Source organism: Sander lucioperca, chromosome 8 (assembly GCF_008315115.2).
Source record: "Sander lucioperca isolate FBNREF2018 chromosome 8, SLUC_FBN_1.2, whole genome shotgun sequence".
Classification (NCBI taxonomy): Eukaryota; Metazoa; Chordata; class Actinopteri; order Perciformes; family Percidae; genus Sander; species Sander lucioperca.
In genome coordinates this window covers 16,728,949-16,750,810 of record NC_050180.1, presented here as the reverse complement: position 1 = coordinate 16,750,810, position 21,862 = coordinate 16,728,949, and the positions used below count along the sequence as shown (strand labels likewise).

The 21,862-nt window shown below is 41.6% G+C and overlaps 2 protein-coding genes and 1 long non-coding RNA gene across 6 annotated transcripts in view; 1 reads left to right on the top strand and 2 right to left on the bottom strand.

The window, feature by feature from the left end:
• The window catches only part of cmss1 (cms1 ribosomal small subunit homolog), a 41,661-nt gene that overhangs the window by 4,409 nt on the left and 15,390 nt on the right, over window positions 1–21,862 (top strand). The gene's annotated exons all lie outside the window — the stretch shown is intronic.
• Window positions 970–11,030, bottom strand: LOC118495540. The gene is made up of 3 exons (XR_004897993.1): window positions 10,972–11,030; window positions 4,063–4,068; window positions 970–980 (listed from the first exon to the last, which is right to left on the bottom strand). It is a non-coding gene; the product is annotated as an uncharacterized LOC118495540 (long non-coding RNA).
• LOC116045789 (filamin A-interacting protein 1-like) lies at window positions 3,723–8,294 on the bottom strand. The gene is made up of 3 exons (XM_036003985.1): window positions 8,126–8,294; window positions 4,061–6,635; window positions 3,723–3,975 (listed from the first exon to the last, which is right to left on the bottom strand). Exon 2 carries the CDS (start codon window positions 6,331–6,333, stop codon window positions 4,096–4,098), a length of 2,238 nt encoding a protein of 745 aa, XP_035859878.1. The 5' UTR covers window positions 6,334–6,635; window positions 8,126–8,294; the 3' UTR covers window positions 3,723–3,975; window positions 4,061–4,095.

The following is a 21,862-nucleotide window of genomic DNA, read 5'->3' as shown; positions in this document are numbered from 1 at the left end:
AAAGTGCCCATATTATGAAAAAAATCACTTTTTCTGGGATTTGGGGTGTTATGTTGTGTCTCTGGTGCTTCCACACACATACAAACTTTGAAAAAAATCCATCCATGCTGTTTAGAGTGAGATACGGTTTCTGAATGTGTCCTGCCTTCAGTCTCTGGGTGAGCTGTTCAAAATCGGCACGGCTTGTGACGTCACAAGCCGAAACGAGCAGGCTAACCGCAACCATTAGCTCGTAGCTTTAGCATTAACGCTAATGCTAACGCTAGCATGCTACCTCATCCTCAATAGCAAAGCACTGCTACAACACACACAAGTTCACCATAATCTACGAAAGAACTACTTACATGTGCGCCCTCATTTAGAAGTCTCCCAGCTAATCCTGCCTTGTAACTGACCAAAGTTGTAGAAACAGCCTTTCTTTTACTGTCTATGGAGCTAGCTAGCTGACATGATCTACATCTGAGCTACTGCGCATGTGCAGTGCAATCAAAGATAGTACAGAAGAAGAAGAAAAGAGGTCTCACTCTGTAGCTAAAACAGAGACCAGCTGAAAAGAGGATCTGCAGCAGTGAGAGAGAGCAGTGCAGTACAACAAAAATATGGTGTTTTTTGAAAATTAAACCATGTAAACCTATTCTGGTACAACCTTAAAATACAATTATGAACCTGAAAATGAGCATAATATGGCTGCTTTAAAGGTAAAAGTGATGTTACAGTAATAATCAGATCATATTGTTGTATATGATATTGTAACATCATAATGACAGGGGCTGTTCTGCTGCATAATGAGTACTTTTACTTTTGATATTTTCAGCACTTTTGTTGCTTTTACTAACCCTTTTACTATTATTAGGCCAGTCAATGTGTTCATTTTAAATGCAGAACTTTTTGTTCTAGTATTTTTACAGAGTGACCAAAACACTTCTTGCAACACTAACACACACGTACAAACAATACTCACCAAGTTCTGTACTTGTGTACTTTAATGTAGAAGAGTAAAGTGTTACAAATTCACACATTCTGGTAAATAGAAAGCATGATTAATTTTAAGGTAATGTTTAGCAATTCTTTTTATTTACCCTTATTGGCCCCAACCGCACTAAGCCATATGCATAATAATATAACATGTAAATTAAGGTCTACTTCCTTTTTTCTCCAATCTTCCTCAATCAAACTTTACAGGAACGTTTATGCCTTACAAGTTCCCAGTTTTAATGATGGTAAGATGTTTGTACATTACCTGTTGACAGCCGTGTAGCCGTTTACCTTTACAGGTGAGCAAATTGACAGATTTCTAACTTGTGTGTGGCACCACTTTCTTTTAATACAAGATAACTCATTTGTAACACATGTCCTAGCTGCAGAAGGTAGAATAAGAAAAAGCCAACATTTGAAGTAGTGAGACCTCTTCCTGCAGCTCTCCCTCTGCCCCCTCTGTCTAGCCCCTCACATCAGATGAGTGGCCATGCGCTGGCTTCATACAGTGACAGCAGACCAGCTCTCCTGACTGTTTTCACAGCGAATGTCTGCTCCCATGACAATAAACTGGGCTACTTTTATACACAATTGCATTCCTATGTGTACTGTATATAAATTGATCACAATAAAGTCTTTTATCCAATTGTTCAGCCCTGATTTAGCTGCAGCCCTGAGTTTTTGGCTATAGTAAACATACATTTAACCAAAGGAGGGTGCCCCGCATATCTGCATTAGCAGAACAGTCAATAGGAACGCTCTCTATCTCTGAAATGACCTGTGATTGGTCAAAGTCTCCGGCAACGGTTAGATTTACTAAAGCCTGTATAGAGCGAAGGATGAGGTGCAGAAGTTTTCTCTCAGACCACTTTAATTATTATGTATATTGAATTATTATTAAGGAATGTTTGCCCAACAACACCACGGTGTAATGAGCTTTGATCACTATGCATTTTGCCCTTTTGTCAAATTCATATAAAAGAACAATACCATAATTATATAAATCCGTGGACTCTTTTATATTGAGAGATTTGTGCAGCTCCAATCTGACCTAAAGTATCATCAAATGCCTCATCTGGTTTCCACCTTGCCAACTGGTGATGTCAGTGTGGCTGTGTATCCGTGTTTGTCATCATACACCTGCTATGCCGGCTCTCTGCCAGCCTCTGCTACCAAAATGTCCCCCAGTACTGTCAGCTAGATTCTTAGATTAAATGGCTCATCCCAATTTTATTAAAGCTATTTAATAGGCTATTTATTTTTGCCACACTATGTAACCATTTATTTTGTGGTGTTGAGCTTTAAAAAAAAAGTTAAAACCATGAATGCTGTGATTAAGGTTTTAGGGTTGATACTAGTCTCCAGTGTATAAAATGAATTGGCTGACCTAAAGACAGATAATCGCCAAGCCGTTTATTTATAGAGCACATTTAAAAACAACAAAGATTGACTCAAGTGCTTTGCAGAGAGACAATATTATGTAGACCTAACTGATGATTACAATCAACAAAGAGGATATGTAGCATACAAGCGTAGAATAGATAATACTGAATAATTCAAAATTATTAATAAATTGGTTCCCGTTAACTTTTTTTTCAGGATGCTTTTACAATTTGGAAAGTCACCCCCTTGCCTCGTGTATGAGGGTTATTTTGGAAACACTGATAATATATTTTAAAAACAATTATGTATACTGCTTATTAGTGTGCTAAATCTTTTTATTTTCCATTATATTTGGCAACCATATCCATCTTACCTTTAATATTCTGGATAGATCTCCTGCCTCCTTTACCTGCGTGCCTTACAGAGCAGTTTGCTCAATTAAAGCTTAAACCTTGTTTAACAACAAAGTTGTAAAAATTGGTTTAAGTCTAGTGTTTTTTTGTATCAGATTATCATTTAAGTGACACTCAGACCACTAACCAGTTTTGACTCTGGTGTACTTTCATGTCCCACATGCATTTTACAAACAGGAAAATCTGATAAAGAAAACAGGAAATGTTTATAAAGAAGGCATATCAGCACAGCCATGAAATAAACTGTATCATGTGTCTGCATTGGGAGGCTAAGCTGGCAGGAGATGACCTGTGCAGAATGCTTTGCCTGTTGTAGCAACATAAGTGGCTAACCAAACAAGACTGACCAGCAATAGCTTACTATAGGCTGCTCTTTGCTTGCAACTTGAACCAATTTTTTGACAGTGAAGGAGTTAATGGATTAATGCAAAAGTTGAAAAGGGATTTAATCGTATATCAGTTGTCAGTTTTAAATGTGTTAAGACTTTGATAATAACAATTTACCTTTTTTATAATTTGTGCTCAGAATAGAAAAAGGCTTTTAACAGTCCATCCACCATAAAACCAGAACAGACCCATCACCACTAGGTGTTCCAAGTTTTATTGTGTCAGAATAACATGAGCTGAGTTTTTCAGTGTGCACACACACAGAGTTGTGAGGAATTTTGCTGTGGTTGAGATAGTGGGTGAACCGTTTAATCAGACTTAGCAAACGCATAAACCTTTACTTTCCCAGTAATTGTAGTTTCCTCCCTTCAATTCATTTTAAAATGTTTCAAATGAATACATCTGTGCTTGATGTGTTGTGCTTTGCAGTGTGGACTTGGCCCTAGAGGAGAAAAAAAAAAAATCAAACCAGCTTTTTTTTTTGTATTTTCTGATTCCAACTGTTTTGCATTTAAACTGTCTGTCAACCTATTAGCTGTGTTGATGCCAAGTATTCACGGTGAATTAATAAAATCAACACAAACACTTTTAATGAACAGTAAGAAAAAACATGAATGAAACAGAAAATTGTAAAAGCACATCAAACATTTGGTTGCGATGATGTCTCACTTAGCTCTCATACAGGCACTATACACACATGTCATACAGGCTATAAAGGATTGTTGAAGTCAGTAAGTCTAAGGACACACTTACTAGACCGAGTAGGGTTTACATAGGCTCTAATAGGACAAATACCACAAAGCATCTATTTCATGATTGTTACAAAATACAATAAACTGGGTTCTCTCGAGGTTCTAGAGAAAGTGAGGTGTTTTAGTTGTCTAGTCCTGGAATGTCACAGAACATAATACTGTTTGTTCAGAATATACATTTTCACCTAATCACAAAGGCCACTCACTATTCTATTTGGAGAATGTGAAGTTGAGGAGGTAGCTGGGGATATAGTGATGCTACTTGTAATCTTGCCAACACCTTTGACATGATAGTCATTGGCGAGCACTTGAGTCCTTTGCTCATGTCGGAGATAGTATGGCCCAACAGGCTGTGGGATGCTGTGGGCCATACTATTAAGAGACTGGATATATGGGCTCCCCACATGGATATGAATCTTGTTATCCTCTGTGGCGATGATACTTGGGCCTGTGTCGGTGCTCTTGGACCTCTGATGTTGCCAGCTATTCTGCCGCACCGTTGTCTTGCAGAAGACGGTCTGATTTGCAGCCTCCGTTGGCTCTGGAGAACAGGTCCTGACTGTTACGATCTGAATGGGGGAGTTGCTGTGATCGGGTGTCGCTGAGCGTGATGAATTTGGACTTAACACCCGAGAGATTGATGTACTGTTAAGTGGGGAGACGGTGCGGTCAGGGCTCGACGGTGGGGTTTTGGTATTAACTGCGGACAGAGCTGAATTCTGGATGATGGTTATTCTCTGTTTAGGTGAGGCTCCGCTTGTTGGAATGACAGCTGTGCTAGTGTAGGATGTAGTTGCGTCTCCAGTGGGGCTGCTAATCTCGAGTGTGGCTGTGTTGAGCATATGATGTGGCGTTACTTTGATGTGCAAGGGCTGCCCTGGTGTGTGTGTTAACATCATCACCTCTCCATTAACCGTTTGGTGCATATCTACGCTATTGGCTGAATGGCTGCTATATTGGCATATGTTGTTATTTGCACAGTTCAAGCTATTAAGGTTGTTGACAAGAGAGCTTCTGTTTATGATTTCTGTGTTTTGGTTTGGGTCCTCATCCTCGTTTTCTTCATCTAGTTTATTGCTGTAGTCAGGCGGCAGGCGGCCTGTTGGCTCAGTCTGAACCTCTTTGGTGGTCTGACGGAGGTCTGAGAAGTGTTGTCTGTTAGCACCAGGTGTAAGATTTTTTATTAGTCTCTGCCTGTCTAGCTCACTACTCAGTTCCTTCATCTCTCTGGCCAGCTCTCTGTTACTGGCTTCCTGCTGGGTCAGTTTCCTCTGCAGCGTGGAGTGATCCGCCTGAACCCTGCAGATGGACTCCTCAGTCCCCATCAGCTTCTGGAGTTTCTCCTTCAGGGTGTCTACCTCTCTGCCTAATAGTCTGGACTTAACCTGCTCCTTCTGAAGACGGCAAAGGAGAAGATGTTCCTGGTTGACCTCCTGCTTCTCTGCCTGCTCGTACCTGGAAAGCTCTCTCTTTGCCACTTCTAGCTCTTCTGTTAGTGCCTGGGACCGCTTCTGCTCATCTTTGAACCTCTTTTGCAGGGACTCAAAGTCCTCTTCCACCTTCATCAGTTCTCCCTCCAACACCTCCTTGTCCTGTAGTCTCTTTTGCAACCTATCTAGCTCCCGGGTCAATTCCTTGACTTTGTTGTCCCCTGCTTGGCACTGATGGTTAGCGTTGTTTGGATAAGAGCTGTGTGTGTACTTCTCCTCTTTTTCTTTCCTGTTTTCCAAGATTTGTAACCTTTTTCTCATGATGGTTATTTTACTCTGTAGCTCTCCGCTCCTCTCCTGCTCTGTTTTTAGTCTGTCTTGGAGCTCATGTTTTTCCTTTGCTATGCCTTTAATCTTTTCCTCTAAATCTGCCTTAGACCTCAGTGCCTGGTGCCTCTCCTCTCTTAGTCTTTCTGTTATTGTTGTCAAATTACTTTGCTCATTTCTTTTGCCCTCCTTCCTGTTGAGTTTTTCCTCAGCCTGTTGGAGCCTCTCGGCCATGTTCTTTCTGTCCTCCACCAAAGCTACAGTCAGTGACCTGAGCTTGGCCAGGTCCTGCCTAATCACCGCCTCACTCTTTTCCAGTTGGCCCTCAACGGCCTCCAGCTCTCTCACTCTCACTTTCAGAGTGTCAAGCTCACCATACAGCATCTTGCTAACCTCTCTCTCTCGCTCCAAGCTGCCCATCAAAATACTGCAGTCTTGTTTGCTCTTACCTAAAGCTTCCTCTATCCTGTCCAATTCATTGATTCTGCCATTGAGTGTATCCACCTCAACTTTCAAGCTACGACAGTGGCTTGTCTCCCTCGCCAGTTTGCAGTCCAGGTCTCGACACTGGTCCCACATGCGTATCAGCTCCTCGTCCTTTCCCTCCATTTCCACGACCCTTCTCCTCAGTAACTCGACCTCTGACAGCATGCTTGGGGCTGTCATGGTGTTCTGGCTTTGGTGGAAGATGGAAACCTGATTATGGTGCAGGGATTTGAGCTCCTCCTTCTTTGCGCTGGGGTAAGCGGCACTGACCTGCTTGATGTTGTCAGTGATGGCGGTCAGTTCTTTGACGCGACACCTCTGCTGCTCCTCCAGCAGCTCGCTCAGACACTGTTGTTCACTTACAACCAGCAGTGCAAAAGCCTTCAGCTTGGTCAGCTCGTCCTTTAGAGTTGAAACCTCCTCTTTACTTTTCTTCTCCTTTAGCTCCTGGTATTCTCTCCTTTAAAATCAGGAGCTTGAGTCTGTAAAGAAAAACAAATGCCGCTGATGTCAATCTGAATGTTGTGGCCTGGTTTTATTGTGTAATTGACTCCTATTTCAGCCTCCCAAGAACCTCTTGGCCACAACTTTTAGACCCAAATAATTTCCTAAGTTGTGTATTTCAAGCATAAACATTTATTTCAATTTTCATAATTTAAATCACAATTTCCTCCCTACTCTTCCTCCATAACTTCTACAGAAGCTAGTAATACTTTATTTTCTCTTTTGTACATCTATCTGTGTGTGTCCATACTTGTAAACCCTAAAACATGTAGATATGTCCATGTAGTTTTGCACTTTTCTCCAGGCAGCATGCGTTCTGTAGGATGTTTAGACTATCGTGGCAGATGGTCCCTTGGCAGGGAGTGTTTGTTAATTAGGAAGTTCCTCTACCCTTGAGTACCCTCCTCCTGGGCACCTCGAATGCCTTCCCATTTCCAGCTAGGAGAGGCAGGAATTCCCCCCTGTTCCATAAGTAATGACAGACTGGCTACATTTATTAGTGCTGTCACTTCCTACATTTCCCCAGATGCATACCAGCAATGTACACATGCATTTAATACACACTGTACATTTTCTGTCATGTGTTATTGCAAGTGAGGCACGCTTCAATCTGATCTCTCACCAGTCGATTTGTACTATTTGGAATAAATGGCATATAAGCGTGGACTGTTTGCTGCTAGTGTTACATAATGGAGATATCCAGGGTGCCGACATTGGTCTACTTGCATTTATGGTCAAAGTCTACATGTTTAAATGCATGTTTTCCTATGTGTCCTAATTAAAAAGGCCTTTTTTTTTTCTTCTTCTTTTTTTTTAACATTTAAAAATGTATTATGTGGAGAGTTTTGTGGAAAAGTATTAATTTGTGGTGAGATTTTGAAGGCAGCCAATGTAATGTGTAAAATATGACTGCACATTGTGTTTAGGTTTTTTTAGGAGAACATGATCTGTAAATTTAACATTTAGAGCATCTGTACTTTTGCTATAGATATCACCTATAATGTGGATGGGTTAAATTAACAAAGATCTAATGTTCCGAATTGAATTGATCGCTGGTTTAAATATTGATCGTATATTGCCCCAATACATAGATAGGGTAGCCTAACTTTGAGATTGTTTTTAAATGGTCTTACTTTTAGTTGAGTATTGTCTTGTCAATAATGATTCAAAAAGCAAAATTGTACACAGTGATAACTTAAAATTTAAATTTTCAGTGTAAAAGATTCAGTGAGACTTAATTTATTGTCTTTAAATAATCAACTTAGACACCTTTTTTAAAGTGCACTTTTGTTATTTGATACCAACTTTGTATTGTAAGACGTCCAATCGAATCTATATGCAGAACTAGACCATACTTTGCCTGTAACTCATCTTGCAGTTAAAAAGTTTGTAAGGGACATTTTTAAATGCACATTATATCTTTTTTTTTTTTTTTTTCCCTGTTCACAAGGCGTTTGACTGTTCCTACCTGTGCTTTGCCGTTGGCCTCTGTCCTTTAAAATCCTCAGAGAATAAATCGTCCCTACTCTTTCATCTCTCCCTTTCCCGGAGATCCCAGTGATGTGGACATTCCATCCGGAAAACCAAACATTATGAGAAGTGCTCTGCACACTGAGTCTCAGTCAGTGGCGCCTGTTACATCATCAGCAAGTCCTTATATGGGACTGTACTCTGTGTGTGTGTGTGTGTGTGTGTGTGTGTGTGTGTGTAACTGTGTAACTTGGGTGTGTGTGTGTAACTGTGTGTAACTTGGGTGTATGTGTGTGTGTAACTGGGTGTGTGTAACTGGAGTTCAGCCCATTCTAGATGAGGTCATTGTGTAGCCATGCCAAAGAGGCTAATGGGAAGGACAGAATGTATTTGTGTGTGAGTGTTGTGAAGAAAACTAAAGCTTTAATCACAATTCAAACTAGAAAGGCTAACGCTCTGTTTGCAGAATTAGCCTGAGCAAACATGTTAACCATGATGCATAAGTGGTAGGCCTAACTTGGCATGTCCTAGGAACTGTTGCGTGTTCTCATGTATTTTAAAAAGAGAGACATGTTTTGTGAGTTGTAGCTGCTTTGCCTGGGGCCTGATAACCTGACTGAGATGACATCATCAGTTCATAGGCCCTCAATTACATCCATATGTGTGTGTGTCTCTCTCTCTCTCTCTCTCTCTCTCTCTCTCTCTCTCCCCCTCCCCCACCGCCTCTCTATCTCTTTCTCTCATTTACTTCCACACTTATAGGAATGAATTGCAATTTTGTTTTAGCAACTGCAATTTATCATTCTCTTGCCATCATCAATTTCTTCTGTATCCCTCTCCTATGGTATTACTCAAGTCAAATGTATGAGCTCAGTGGAGCAGGGAGGGATGACAGATTATACTCTCATTACTCTCACTGCTAGTCTCGTCTGTCACAACACGCAAGGCAGAAGTCATAATGGGAAACTAAATTATATTTAATCTCGCCTGATGATTGTACCACCAGCGCTGCAGGAGAAAATAAACATATAGGCCTGTGTGTGATGCACGTTACCCTACCGTAGCACTTACTCGCTCTATGGCTCCTAGTTCCAGCTTTCACTGGGAAATGTACCTCTGTTGGTATTTTTTTTTCTGTCAAGCAAAACCATCTACTCCCCAATTAAAGGAGAGCTATTTCCTCTGTGTTATGTTGTCATCACACAAGAATTTACAATACAGCCTAAAAGACACTTAAACTTCACATTTAGACATTAAATTCTCAAGCATTTTTACACCATCATGGTCATGGAAATCTAGAGACTGCTTATATATTTAAATAAAGCAATGAAAGGTTGAATAACAGTGTCCAACATTTGTGCCGCAGAAAAGACTGACTGTAGTCCTATATATGTGCAAACAATGTTTCCATAGTTATTTAAAGTTTCTGTCAGCTCCAGATTCAGCAGCTCTGTGCTAACACAACACATTTTATAGGAGGAGAATCATTTCTAAGCATTAAGATACTCTGTCATCTCTTGCTACAGTTGCATTTCTAGTGATGAATCGGTGAAAACACGTTTTATTTCTCTGATTCACTGCCTTGTTCTAACGCCGCTGGGCGCTCTCTCTCTTCATTCTCTCTCTATCTCGCTTATCCATATAAAGTTTTTGGGTGGTCGTTGAGGCTCCGTCTAAAACTCTGCCATTTCGACCAGCTGTTTATGTAGAAATAAAATGGATATGGTATTTCGGTACCAAGTCGGTACCAACATTCTTAAAACGTGACAGTACTTGTTTTTCTGCAGTAGCATTGGTACCGTTGGTAATGCTGGTACCAAGATCGCAAGTCTTCCAGAACTGATGGGGCAGCATAGAGGCCTATGTGTTTTAGTCGGTCTACAAGTGGTAAAGAAGAACTAGGGATGCCCCGATCGCAAGCATCGGGTCGCAGCCAAGATGGGAATTTTTTTAACTGATCGGGGATCAGCATTTACCCTGATAACCTTACTCATCATTTACACTTGTAGTAATCGCCACCTTTAATCATGCCATTCCATGCCACAGACACACCGTCAGACTGCTTGGATGCCGGCACTTTTAAACCAAGATGGCGCACGGCCATTCACCAGTGTCTGTCCAGAGTGTCTCGTAGCTTGCCAGCCCTTGGCACCAAGTAAAAAAAAGTTGGTCTTTCTTAGTCATCGTTTTTTACAGAAGTGGGTTACTCCAATTCTCCACACTTCTTAGCCATGCTTACAGGCTGTTATTCCCTGGAGCCGGCATCGAAAAGAAGCCCAAGAGCCGCCACTAAGTGTAGTTTTCGTTGTCCGGCGGGGAACTTGAATCTGTTTTTATTTTTTTGGTTTGGGGTTTGCTGGGATCCTAAAGAGAACTGTTTTCGTGTTGAGAGAAAAGACTCATTTGCTGAACCAAGTTAAATGTTTTAAGCTTAAGACATATTTTAGTTACTTTGTTTACTTACTATCGTAAACAAAAAAAAACGGTGTGCAGCTCTATTATCTGAGCAAATACAAGTATCGGATCGGTACTCTGTACTCGGTAACGGCAGATATTCGATAATTAAAAAATTTGGATCGGGACATCCCTATGAAAAACGCCTACAAGCACACGGGAAAAACTAGAGAAGATAGCGAAGTTTAGTCTAATATGGAAATACTTCGCATTCGAGGCAGATTACAACGGACAAATAATTGATGCTCTGAAGCCGGTGTGCAAACGATGCCATCGTTCATTTCAAACAAAGGGAGGAAACGCCTCAAATTTGGTGAAGCACCTGAAAGACGGCACCCCAATCTCTTCATAGAATTAAAGGTGATAGAGTTTCAAGTCAACCCTTTCAACCCTCTGGGGTCTGAGGGTGTTTTCAGACACACAGATGATTTTGGCCTCCTCTGATATTGTCAATTTTAACAAAGCTAAGCAGTATTTTCAAAGTACCATGCCTTTTTTTCTCTTCAGCACAAGTTCAGCTACAATAATATACATATCTGAGTAGATTGTATTTTATGATTGTACTTTTTTTTTTTTTTTTTTGTAAAAAGTAGTTTTAGAAGTTGTGAAACAACATTACCTTACCCATTGTGACGAGCTGTTTTGGCCACTTGAGGTGATTGTGTAAAGTCTTAGGTATGTAACAAGCACAACCACTTTCATCTGCTCCATTGTTTTATACAACTAATTTGCAATCTAAAAAAAGTATGGCTATTGTTTTGTAAACCAAGAGTTAAAGTGGCAGGGTCAATCGCTCGTTTCACTGAACATGCAAAAGGACTGTTCGCAGCTTATCCCAGGTGAATGGGACTGCAGAAAGCCTAGCAGGGCTATTCAACTGTTCTGTTCATACGGGGGGACAAAGAAAGCTCAGTGCATGGGGCCTGGACATTTGCCTAAGCTATTGTCAATAAAATAAATCACATTATTCCTGTTAATAAAATACTAAGTGAAGTTTACAAAGAATGAAGAACGCAAACATAACAATGACCGCATTCACATGCATATAGAGAGGATGGTTTGTTTACAGCAGCAGCCAAGTTTACAAGAACTTGTCCAAATGTTAAGATTTGTGGCAAACCGACTACGAAACGACAGCTTTCGTTTTAGACTGTAAAGATTTGCTATTTGCAGAGCAGCATGCTGTGTTTGTGTAACAGCGCGGCGATGAGAGAAGCCGCATGCAGACGCAGCAGATTGAAATATCACTTCCTGCATGTTAATGCCTGTTAAACAGGTAAGTATTGATAAGTGTTGACTTTTTACCCACAAAGGTTTTATGACACTTACAGTGACCGGTGTAGCATTAGTTCATCTGCACCAGCGGCCGTTGATAATCCTCTCTGTATCTTTTAGAGATGGCCCGATACCATTGGTATCGGATCGGTGCATAAACTCCAGTACTTCCCGATACCGATACCAGCGTTTTAGGCAGTATCGGTATCGGAACATCTCTAGTATCTTTCCCAGTTAGGTACATAGGCACCATCTAACAGCCAGATGCTGGTAAAATATGCAAGTGGCTGGTAGATTGGCTTTACTCACCAGCCGAAAAAACAATGGTAATCTATTTGAACATTCACTAGCCATTTAGCTGGTAGACAAAAAAAAATAATTTTGAACCCTGGGTACATGGGTTGCGTGTTGTAACACAAATACCACTCGGCTCTGCTGTGTGTGTGTGGAGTGCGGACATTGGCGTTCAGAATCCCGTCTATCTTCCAAAATAAAATGCTTGTATCCAAATGAATTATGCTGACATGGTGACTTGCTGCATGGTATTTTCTCTGGTTGTCCTGGGTGTAGTCCAGCGTAATTAGATCCTCCTGCAATACCGAAACTGATCGGAATGTGTTATAGCTGTGAACGTAGCAGTGCAGTCTATGTACAGTTTATTTGTCGCTGTCAGTGAATAAATTCTACAACTCAAGACCCAAGCCACATCTCCGTGCCTTTCTTGCTACCTGCTGGTTAAAGTGAACGGGTTAGCCCCGGAGCTAGCGACAACTTCAGCACAGGCTCACTAACTTAAGATGACCTGGCTTTAAGGTGGAACAGCTATTCTCATTTTAAGTGACAAAACTGCTCCTCCAAGTTTTGCTTTAGTTATTTCTCCTTCGCTGCAACCAACAATCACTAAGTTAGATGCAAATAATTGCGCGATGTCCTCACTAATATGCAAATGTTCGTGTGGCGTCATGTGCACTTAAGTGCTCTAAAAACCCAGGGAAAACCATGGTCTACGTATTATTGTTTTTTCTTTTTCTTTTTACACACCGTGGTATCGGTTTTGGTATCGAGTATCATGGACGTTTGGTGGTGTCGGTACTGACTACTAGATATTTGGTATTGTGACATCCCAAGTAGGTCTTCAGCATATATCCCAAATCAACTGTGTTGTAGACTAACATGAATTCCTCCCAGGCTGTGCCCATTGAGTTATTGACTATGCCAGTTGTGTGAGTAAATTATGCAAGGCCTGCATTCTGCTCCTTGTTGGCATTTTATTTAATCCCTTAATTGATTGATTACGACTGGCTGTGTCTTTCAAAGTCACTGGGGTTAATAACATTTCATCTTTACCTGTTTTTGGTTTGCAATGGTGATAACTTGATTTTGAATGCACTTAGCTGTTGGCTTTTGTGAGGTTAGGTTATAATGTGTTGTTGAAACATTAGGAAAAGTCTTGCCGCTTTTCATCCTAAGCGCTTGCAAATTCATTATCACCTATGGGCCCCACAGTGTAGCAGATCACACAAGGGTAATCAACCTGATTGATTATTCTGCCTTGACTCTTTTTTTGTTGCAAAGAAAGGTAAGTAAGATGAGATATGTCTCTGGTTGTGGAATGTGAGAAAAAATCCTCCTCATTCCTTGCAATTCCTTTCCACAGATCAACTCCCAAACCAGAGTTCATGAGGTCCTGTTTTGCTTAGAGGAGGGGTTGGCAATCTGCAGCGCTTTTCCTCAATTACAAGCATGAGCCGATCCCTCAAAGGCATTTCCAAGAAAACCCTCAAACATTGCCCCATATGAGAGGAGCATTCTAGCTCATCATAGTTCGTATTTTCATCCAGGGGTGTAATTTAGCTGCCGTATTTTTGACAAATCCTCCAGTTGTACTAAGCATTATGCTGTACAGGGTCACAGAAAAAATATTGAAAATGCAAAAAGAAAAGCAGCTGCTCAGGCAGGCTTTCTTCTTTTCATTAATCAGCAGTTTAATAAAATTGAGGGAAAGACTAAATTGACCTCATATGCTTGGTATAGCTAGCTAATAAATGGGCCCAACAGCTTGCGATCAGAACAGTGGTTCTGCTCTGAAGTGATGCACTGCCAGACTCCATGGTAATTTATGCACATCTTCTCCTGACACATTTTTGGCTGAGCCAGCAGATGGTGGATGTGTGTTTGCGTGTGAGGAATGGACAGAACAGCTGTTGGTTTCCGCTACGACACAGCCAAGTTTACTTTGTCTTTTTCCCTTGAGGAAAATGTATAAAAATGTTCCTTCACAATGTTTAACCAAGCCAGATAGCTTTTGTTTTTCATCGATTGCTTGCTAGCAATGCTAGTTGCGTGGTTCTACGTGTCGCAATGTCAGTCTGTCCATCTGTTGGTCGGTCGGTCCACCACTTTGGTGCAGACTGAAATATCTCAACAATTAGGATATTTAGCTAATGGATTGGTACTTTTGTAGCAAAATTAATGGTCCCCAGAAGAGAAATCCTACTGACTTTCGAGATCCCCTGACCTCTAGCACCACCAGCAGGTTGACATTTTAGTGAAATGTTTAACCACTATTGTATTAATTGCCATGAAATTATGTATCCATTCATTAATGGTCCTAGAGGATAAATTCTAATGATGTTCGTGGTCCCCTGACTTTTCCTCTAGCACCTCCATGAGCTCGGCATTTGGGGTTTTGAGTGAAATGTCATGACAACTACTACTGGATGAATTGCCATGAAATGTGGTATAGACATTCAGATTCCCCTTAGAATTAATTGTTTATTGATCCCCTGGCCTTTGGTCAATCGGTAAAAATTTCAATTTTTCCAATACTTTTGTTCATAATTAAATAGACCTACTTGCGAAACTAATGGCATTCCCATCAGTCCCAGCTGTACTTTGTGTTTAGTGCTAATTATCAAATGTTAGCATGCTAACACACTAAACTAAGATGATGAACATCCTAACCATTATACCTACTTTGGATCAGCATGTCAGCATCTGTCACTGAGAATTTTAGCATGCTGACTTTAGCATTTAGCCCGAAGCACTGCAGAGCCTAAGTACAGCCTCACAAAGCTGCTAGCATGGCTGTAGCCTTGTCTTAGTCTTTTAAATAATATTTTCTACATCATCTGCCTCCCTTTCCTACATCTGTAGGACTTATTGATGATGTATTGATGAGAAGGCCACATCAGTTGACGTGTGAAAACATGATCTAGTTTAAAAGTGGTTTGTGGGTGTAGGGTAGAGCCTGTGAAAGGTTTGTGATTCAGAAGTGAACAGATGAGAGCATGGATTTCTTCGGTGTGTTGAACATGTGTGTGCAGTTAATGTTGAGATGCTGTCAGCCCAGTGACAGACCATAGGAAACACACACATACTTAGAGCATGCTCTGATAGCTGAGTTTGGAACAACCAGATTGCTGCATTGTGATGTGCAGATGTAATCATCCTTTGACACGCAAGGGGCTCATACTATGGCATAAAGTGATTATATGCCGTGACTGGAATATCCCGTATAGTTCACTGCTAAAACAGGTCATCTGCTGTGCACATGGCACCTTGTGAAGCTACTTTTGTAGGGAAATGAAAAGAGAGAGGGGTGCTGATTTTAAGCTAGGCTGAGTGGCTCTCTTGGCTCAGAGCATACACTTTGAAAAGAAACGGCGAGGGAGATTGAAAGATAGTTGAAGAGGACTTGAAGTAAGAGTGGAAATTCGTTCTGTTAAATATTTAGGCTACTGCAGAGCAAGATGTAAGGACAGGTCATAGAGGGAGATGAAAGGGATAGGCTGTCTCACCATGTGCCGTGTGTTGTTTACCCTGTGGATAAATGCAAGCATTGACTCAGCTCAAACTTTTTTGAAAGGGGAGAAAGGGTTAAAAGTTGAGTAAGAAGAAGTTACTTTGGTCTGAGACAAAAACCTGTTGATATACCCCGCAGCCCAACCTAACATTGCAACTTCAGATTATGTGATAAATTCAAGTGTGATCTTTTAGGCGTGTGTTCTTAAAAGGAATTTATAAAGGAGGGCAGGCAGGGAGATGAAAATCCTCTGTGTTCAAACAGTCAGAAATGTATAAGCCACGCAGGGTTCACACTGCACCACAGACATGGTGTCTACTCATGTATTAATCATCATTAGGCCAAGATGAACCACAAAGCCTTTATGTGTGCATGTTTAGGGTTTCCACATTGTATTTGAATAGACTGAATTCTAGTAAACTTAATCACTCTACTGGCATGGCTATTTTTGGTCTTTAATTGCGTGTGTGCCTGTGGTGGATCAGTAAACGTTTTCAGTTTGGCACACAGATGCAGACAACTAGTCTCCTCCCAAGGCTGCAAAACTAGTGCGGGCCCAGTCTCTGCACAGCTAGATTACAGAGTGGACTGGTGGTACATGAGCCGAGACAACCCAGGACTTCAACACAACAGCCCCGTTGTGGGCATCAAATTGCATAGGAGAACGAGTGACTACCTTCATGTTAGATGTAGCTATACCCGTAGGCCACATCTAAATGTGCTCTCTATTTCTGAAGGGAATCGTTCTACCCACAACCACACCATCAGCTCATTTACTTGGTTTAGAAGAAGGCTGTGTGGTATTGTTGAATTGGGCAGGAGGGTGCCAATTTGGACTGTACATGTAATTGCATGTGAGTGCATGATTGTGTGTTTACAAGGGAGAGTGAACAGAGCCAGGTTGGCCGCAAGGGCTAACCAAGTCCAGGATGTAATGGACTGTGTCTGAGTGGAGTAACTCTAAGTACACTCTTGAGGTCACATACACTGGGGGTGGTAGAAATGCAGCAGCCAACAGTGCCTTTGCTCTCTCACTCAGCCATGAAGAGCATTACAGACCAACACAAGACTTAAATAATCTAAGCCTGCACAAGTGTACATCACAGAGCTCAGACCTGGCTTGTTCCAGTGCGCTGAAATATTTTAATTCCTTAGCCTCTTCTACACTAGCTATAAATCCTTATCTCTTTTATATTGGGAGGGAATCTGAAAGGCATGGATGTTTCTACAAGTCTACCTTCAAGGCAGACTACCGATTTAGTAGGAAATAGGAAATATCAATGTTGTCTTTGCTTCGGCATTCATCTGAACCACTAGGGTTTGGTGCACCAACCTCTCTCTGTCCTCCTCCAGTAGAGTGGTAAGGCAGTTGCTCTTATGGATAAAAGGCCTGTGGCTCCTCTCTTGCTCCTCAAGCCTGTGTAGGGTGCCACTTCGAGAGTGGGACACCTCCAGGAGCTGCTCCTGCATCCATTCAGATGAGCGCTTCTGGGCCTCCACCAAGTGGTTGAGCTTAGGGGGGGGGACACATGGATGTGATGAGGAAGATGTTGGTGTACCTTCACTGGTGGAAGGGTTGCCAAGTATGAGGAAGGAGTGTCTACATAATATGTACATTTGGCAAGTGAAGGGATCATTACACCCAAATTACAATAAAATCCTTTTTCCCACTTAGCCCTAGGGGTATGTAGCCATCCCAAATTTTTGGGGGACTTTCATGAGCTTTTAAGATTTAGGATTTCCTTCTGCGCAGTATTGGAATTTGTATTGAAACATTGTACTGGTTATTTAGGATAATAGTTTCAATTGGAAGAAAAAAAAAACCGGTACCAATCAGTGAAAGAATCCTTCAATTGACAGATTTACAGTATAACCGTTGCAGGAGAATAAATCCAGTGCATGTTAGGGGTGGAACGGTACACAGAAGTCACGGTTTGGTTCAATACAATGGAGGGAAAAGCATAACAAAAATGCAGAAGGCAAATTTTTTTTTATTGTGCATGTCTCAGGCTGTACCACCTAGTGTCATACAGTCTATCCCCTGAGCTAGCTGCAACAGCCTTTAGTGTGTAAAGTAAGATGTTAACAGTAAACAAAGACTCCACTCCATCTGTAACTTGTAAACAAAATAAGACAATCAGCTATAAAACTGGAAATACAGCATCTCTTATTTATGAAAGTGCAAATTGCATATATAAACAATAATAACAACAACAACAAATATGTGGACGGGATGGCATGTTGTAACGAGGTTCAAGCACATGCAGCAAATACTTGAAGCTCTATTTGTATTTAAAGGCTGGTTAAGCAGTGTAGGGAGGAGAAGTTGGACAGTTTTCATTTGTCTCGTTCCAGCGATTGGTACAGCTGGGTGATGGCGTCGGATATGCGTTAGCATGTTAGATGTATTTCCACTTACATACACAACAACTGCTGAACAACGCCGACACACAGTCCTCGTCTTTTCCACCACTCTCTCGCCTGTACTACTGTAACTGACCCGAAGACCAAAGTTTTCGAAGCCAGGAAGGCACCAGGCGGGATGGCATGACACGGGAGGCTCCAGGCTTCATCCATACAGTCTCAAAGTGTTCCCAAACTTGCAATCTAAAGAGGCCGGCGGGTCCTCTAACTCATGCGGATCGCCACCACTCGCCATACTCGTCCTTTAGTGCTGCTATCTCTGACTCACTCACTGGACCGTCGACCTGCATGTAGGCGGAGCTCGACTAGCTTCAGAGCTAAGGCGGGGCTACAGATTAGGTGTCCCTAGAACCCGCGTATCTAACAGTAGTTCCGCGTTACATTAATTAATTTGCACGCAAGTTTTATTTATTTTTATACTGTGTATTCTCCGTGTAAATTCATGTACCGAACCGAGACGCCCGTACCGTTTCGGTTCAATACGAATACATGTACCGTTCCACCCCTAGTGCATGTAACTCCTGCACTGTAAAAACGTGTGCAATGATATGGCAGTAATAGATGCTCTTTTGTCAGACAGTAATGCATTCCCCTCATTAAATGTGATCACCTGCTCCATATGGTGTCTAATTTCTATTGGCTATTGGAACCTCAGCAATTGTTTTTTTTGTACACATCCTGCAGGTGGTCTTGCTGGGCCCAGAGGGAGTCTCTCTGCAGGGCACGGAGCACCTTCTCCGGTCTGCTGAAACCATATTTGTCCCCCAGCAGAGCAGAATCTGTGTTCTCGGATTTCAACACAGCGATTACCTCATCTCTTGCCTAGTGTGACAAACATTGCAGTAGAACACTGGCTTTAATTCCAGTATCTTATGATAGCTGCAGTCACACTCACACAGTTTATGTGACTTTTGAGTGTCACATGAGCTAGATTCAACTACAGAACAAATGTGTATGCTGGATGTGAACAAATGATCCTACCTGTAGTTCTACCTCCAGAATACTGAGCACAAACAACAAGTCATCACGGGACAGGTCTTCTCTTGTGTTTTTTTGGGGGGGCTGCATGGGGTGGAAGGAAGGCTCTGAGTGAGGTTTCTTTAGGTCTTCTTGATTCAAAGAAACCATTTTGCCAAGTGGGTATATGGCTTTAGGTCCACCCAATAAGAAACTGGAGAATGATAAATGATTGATGGTGGCAGCTAACACAAAAAGAAATGTGTGCTTTCGATCAAAGAGGTTAAACATGGTCATACATGGTGTCTTTACAGTACAAGTGGTTGTGTGGCTTTAATAAGTGACGGCTAATGCAAATTATATAAGCCTTTTTGGGCTAATCCAAAGTCAGAAGGCTTCTTGTCATCATGGTTAGTGTTACTGAAACGGATAGGCCTGCGCCTGGCATTACTTTGTCTGAGGCTTATGTCATCTCATAGTCTTACTCTTAGCACATTTACAGCAATCAATATCAGCTTGGCAGACAAAAGGACTGAAGGTTGCCAGAAAGTAGGACCATGACTACTTAACGTGTGTGTGTGTGTGTGTGTGTGTGTGTGTGTGTGTGAAGCAAATCACATCAGCTAAACAGTATTAGCCAGCCAGCTTTCTCTGACTTGGTGGCCTCATCCCATATTTCGAGACAGAAAGCAAGCAGGTTCATATTAGTGAAAGATGATGTAATCTCTCTGCTCTTCAGCTCTGCTTCTTTAGTCCAAACTCTACCAGTGGCTGGGAACGCCTTTTATTCCCTAGTTGTTGGTCAAGTTTCTTTAGATAAGTTACTAAAGGCCCTTGTTTCCCCCCCATCTTGTGGAAATTGTGAAAAGCAATTAGGTAAAGTATAAAAATGTCTGGAGGTCTGTAATTTCACTGCAGTTGTTTTAAGACCTCCTCAGACCTTTTACTGGTTTTGATAACAACTCTGTTACTGAACAGAAAAGCAATGAGACTCTTTCTTGCTCCCCCCCCCCCCTCTATTTGTCTGTTATTCTTTCTTACACAAGCACTATACATACACACAGACAGGCAGCATCTGCTTGTTGTCCACACGGCCTAAGAGCAACCTCGCCTCTCTAAACAAGATGAACACTGGTACATAAGGGACAAACGTGCAAAAAAACTGGTTCGAACGGTAGCCGATACTAAGCTATTGAATCATTGTGAGAGTGTTTTTCGAGATATAATTCTTTTGTTGATACTGCCCATAGGGCTGGGCGATATGGCCTCAAAAGAAAAGCCCACATCTTTTCACAAAATCTGATTTACGATTTCAGTGTTTCCCACAGATTAGAAAGCAATTTGTGGCGCGGGGGGGGGATACTTATTTTCGTAACAAGTATCAAAAACTGAGGAGGACACGCTGTTGGATGCTGTCCTCCTCTCCTACTCTTTCTTCAATGCCTAACAAATCTATCTCTTTCTCTCCCAGTGTGTCTTTCTGCTTGAGCAGCACTGGTTGAAGCCTGAAAATGTTGTAAACAAATTAATAACATAACTAATTACACTGGTCGGACTGTTCAGCTCTGTTTCAGACTGGTACCTCCGGTTCAGGCTGGTCCTCATCCTCAACACGTGCCTTTTTCAGTCGCAGAAAATACTTTTCAATACTCCTCTGGATTGAAGCAGCAAACATTCAGTGTAAGAGTAAAAAAATGACATAACATTATTTACAATACATTTATTTGATTCACAGCTGCTATATAGTGTTTTGACCTCGACAACCCAACTGCATTTTACCGCAAACTTGCGACTAGTTAATTTTCTAAAGCAGGCACAATCGCTTGTTTGCTAAGAGTCGGGTCGGGACTCCAACATTAGCACAATGACAACATTGTATTCAGAATATAAAATATTTTTTACGGCTTTGTTATCGAATTAATAGGCGTGTGTATTTGTGTCGGCCGCTGTCCATTTCCTATGAAATGCAAAAAAATTTTGACTACTTTTTTTTTTTTTTTTAAAAGGGCGTGCGCCCGTGAGCACCCACGGAGGAAAACATAAATCGGCGCCTATGATAGAGGAAGACTGACAGCTCTAATATACATATTATAATTTATTTACACGACTGTCAAGGGAGACGGGTATCTCTCTGCCCTGTCAGACGCTGCTCTCCATCGCTTCTGCCTGCTCCGTGACCGGTGTGTGAGTGACAGCCCGGTCAGTGAGCTTGTTACGTTACGCAATCTCTTCCAGTTCCAGTTAATCTTATAATGGATATGTGTTGTGTTATTTAAACAAACGATCGGGGAACTAAATGTCTCTTGTCCGTGAGTCTCCTGATAGAGCTCCAGCCAGCTCACAGCGAGTCTGTGAAGGTGGACAGGCCGGCCGGCTGTCACGTCAGACTGTGGAGCTTCTGAAATCCGACGCAGTCGGACCAAATTTGCAATAAGCTATCAATCTTTGTAAAACGGCCCATATTTGAGCTCTACATAGTTGATTTTTCGCATAAAAAAAGTGTCAGAAGTTAATTTAGTGATGAAATTGCAGACGAATAATGTATAAAGTTTCCAGTTGTTGGCAACAACAAATGGTGGCTCTCCATCGTGATGTCGGTCAGCCATCACGATGGATGATATCATCCATCGGCACAACCCTAGCCAAGACGGCATCTCAAAATGTTGTAGTGGTAGCAAAAAAACGAAGTAAACAAGTTCATGTGTAAACAAGTGTCTTTCACTATATAATAAGAAATAGCATTTGTTATATTTTTGCTCCTTTGATTGTTGTTTTGGTATAGCAGCTACAGCACAGCTAATGCTAGCGCACTTAACAGCA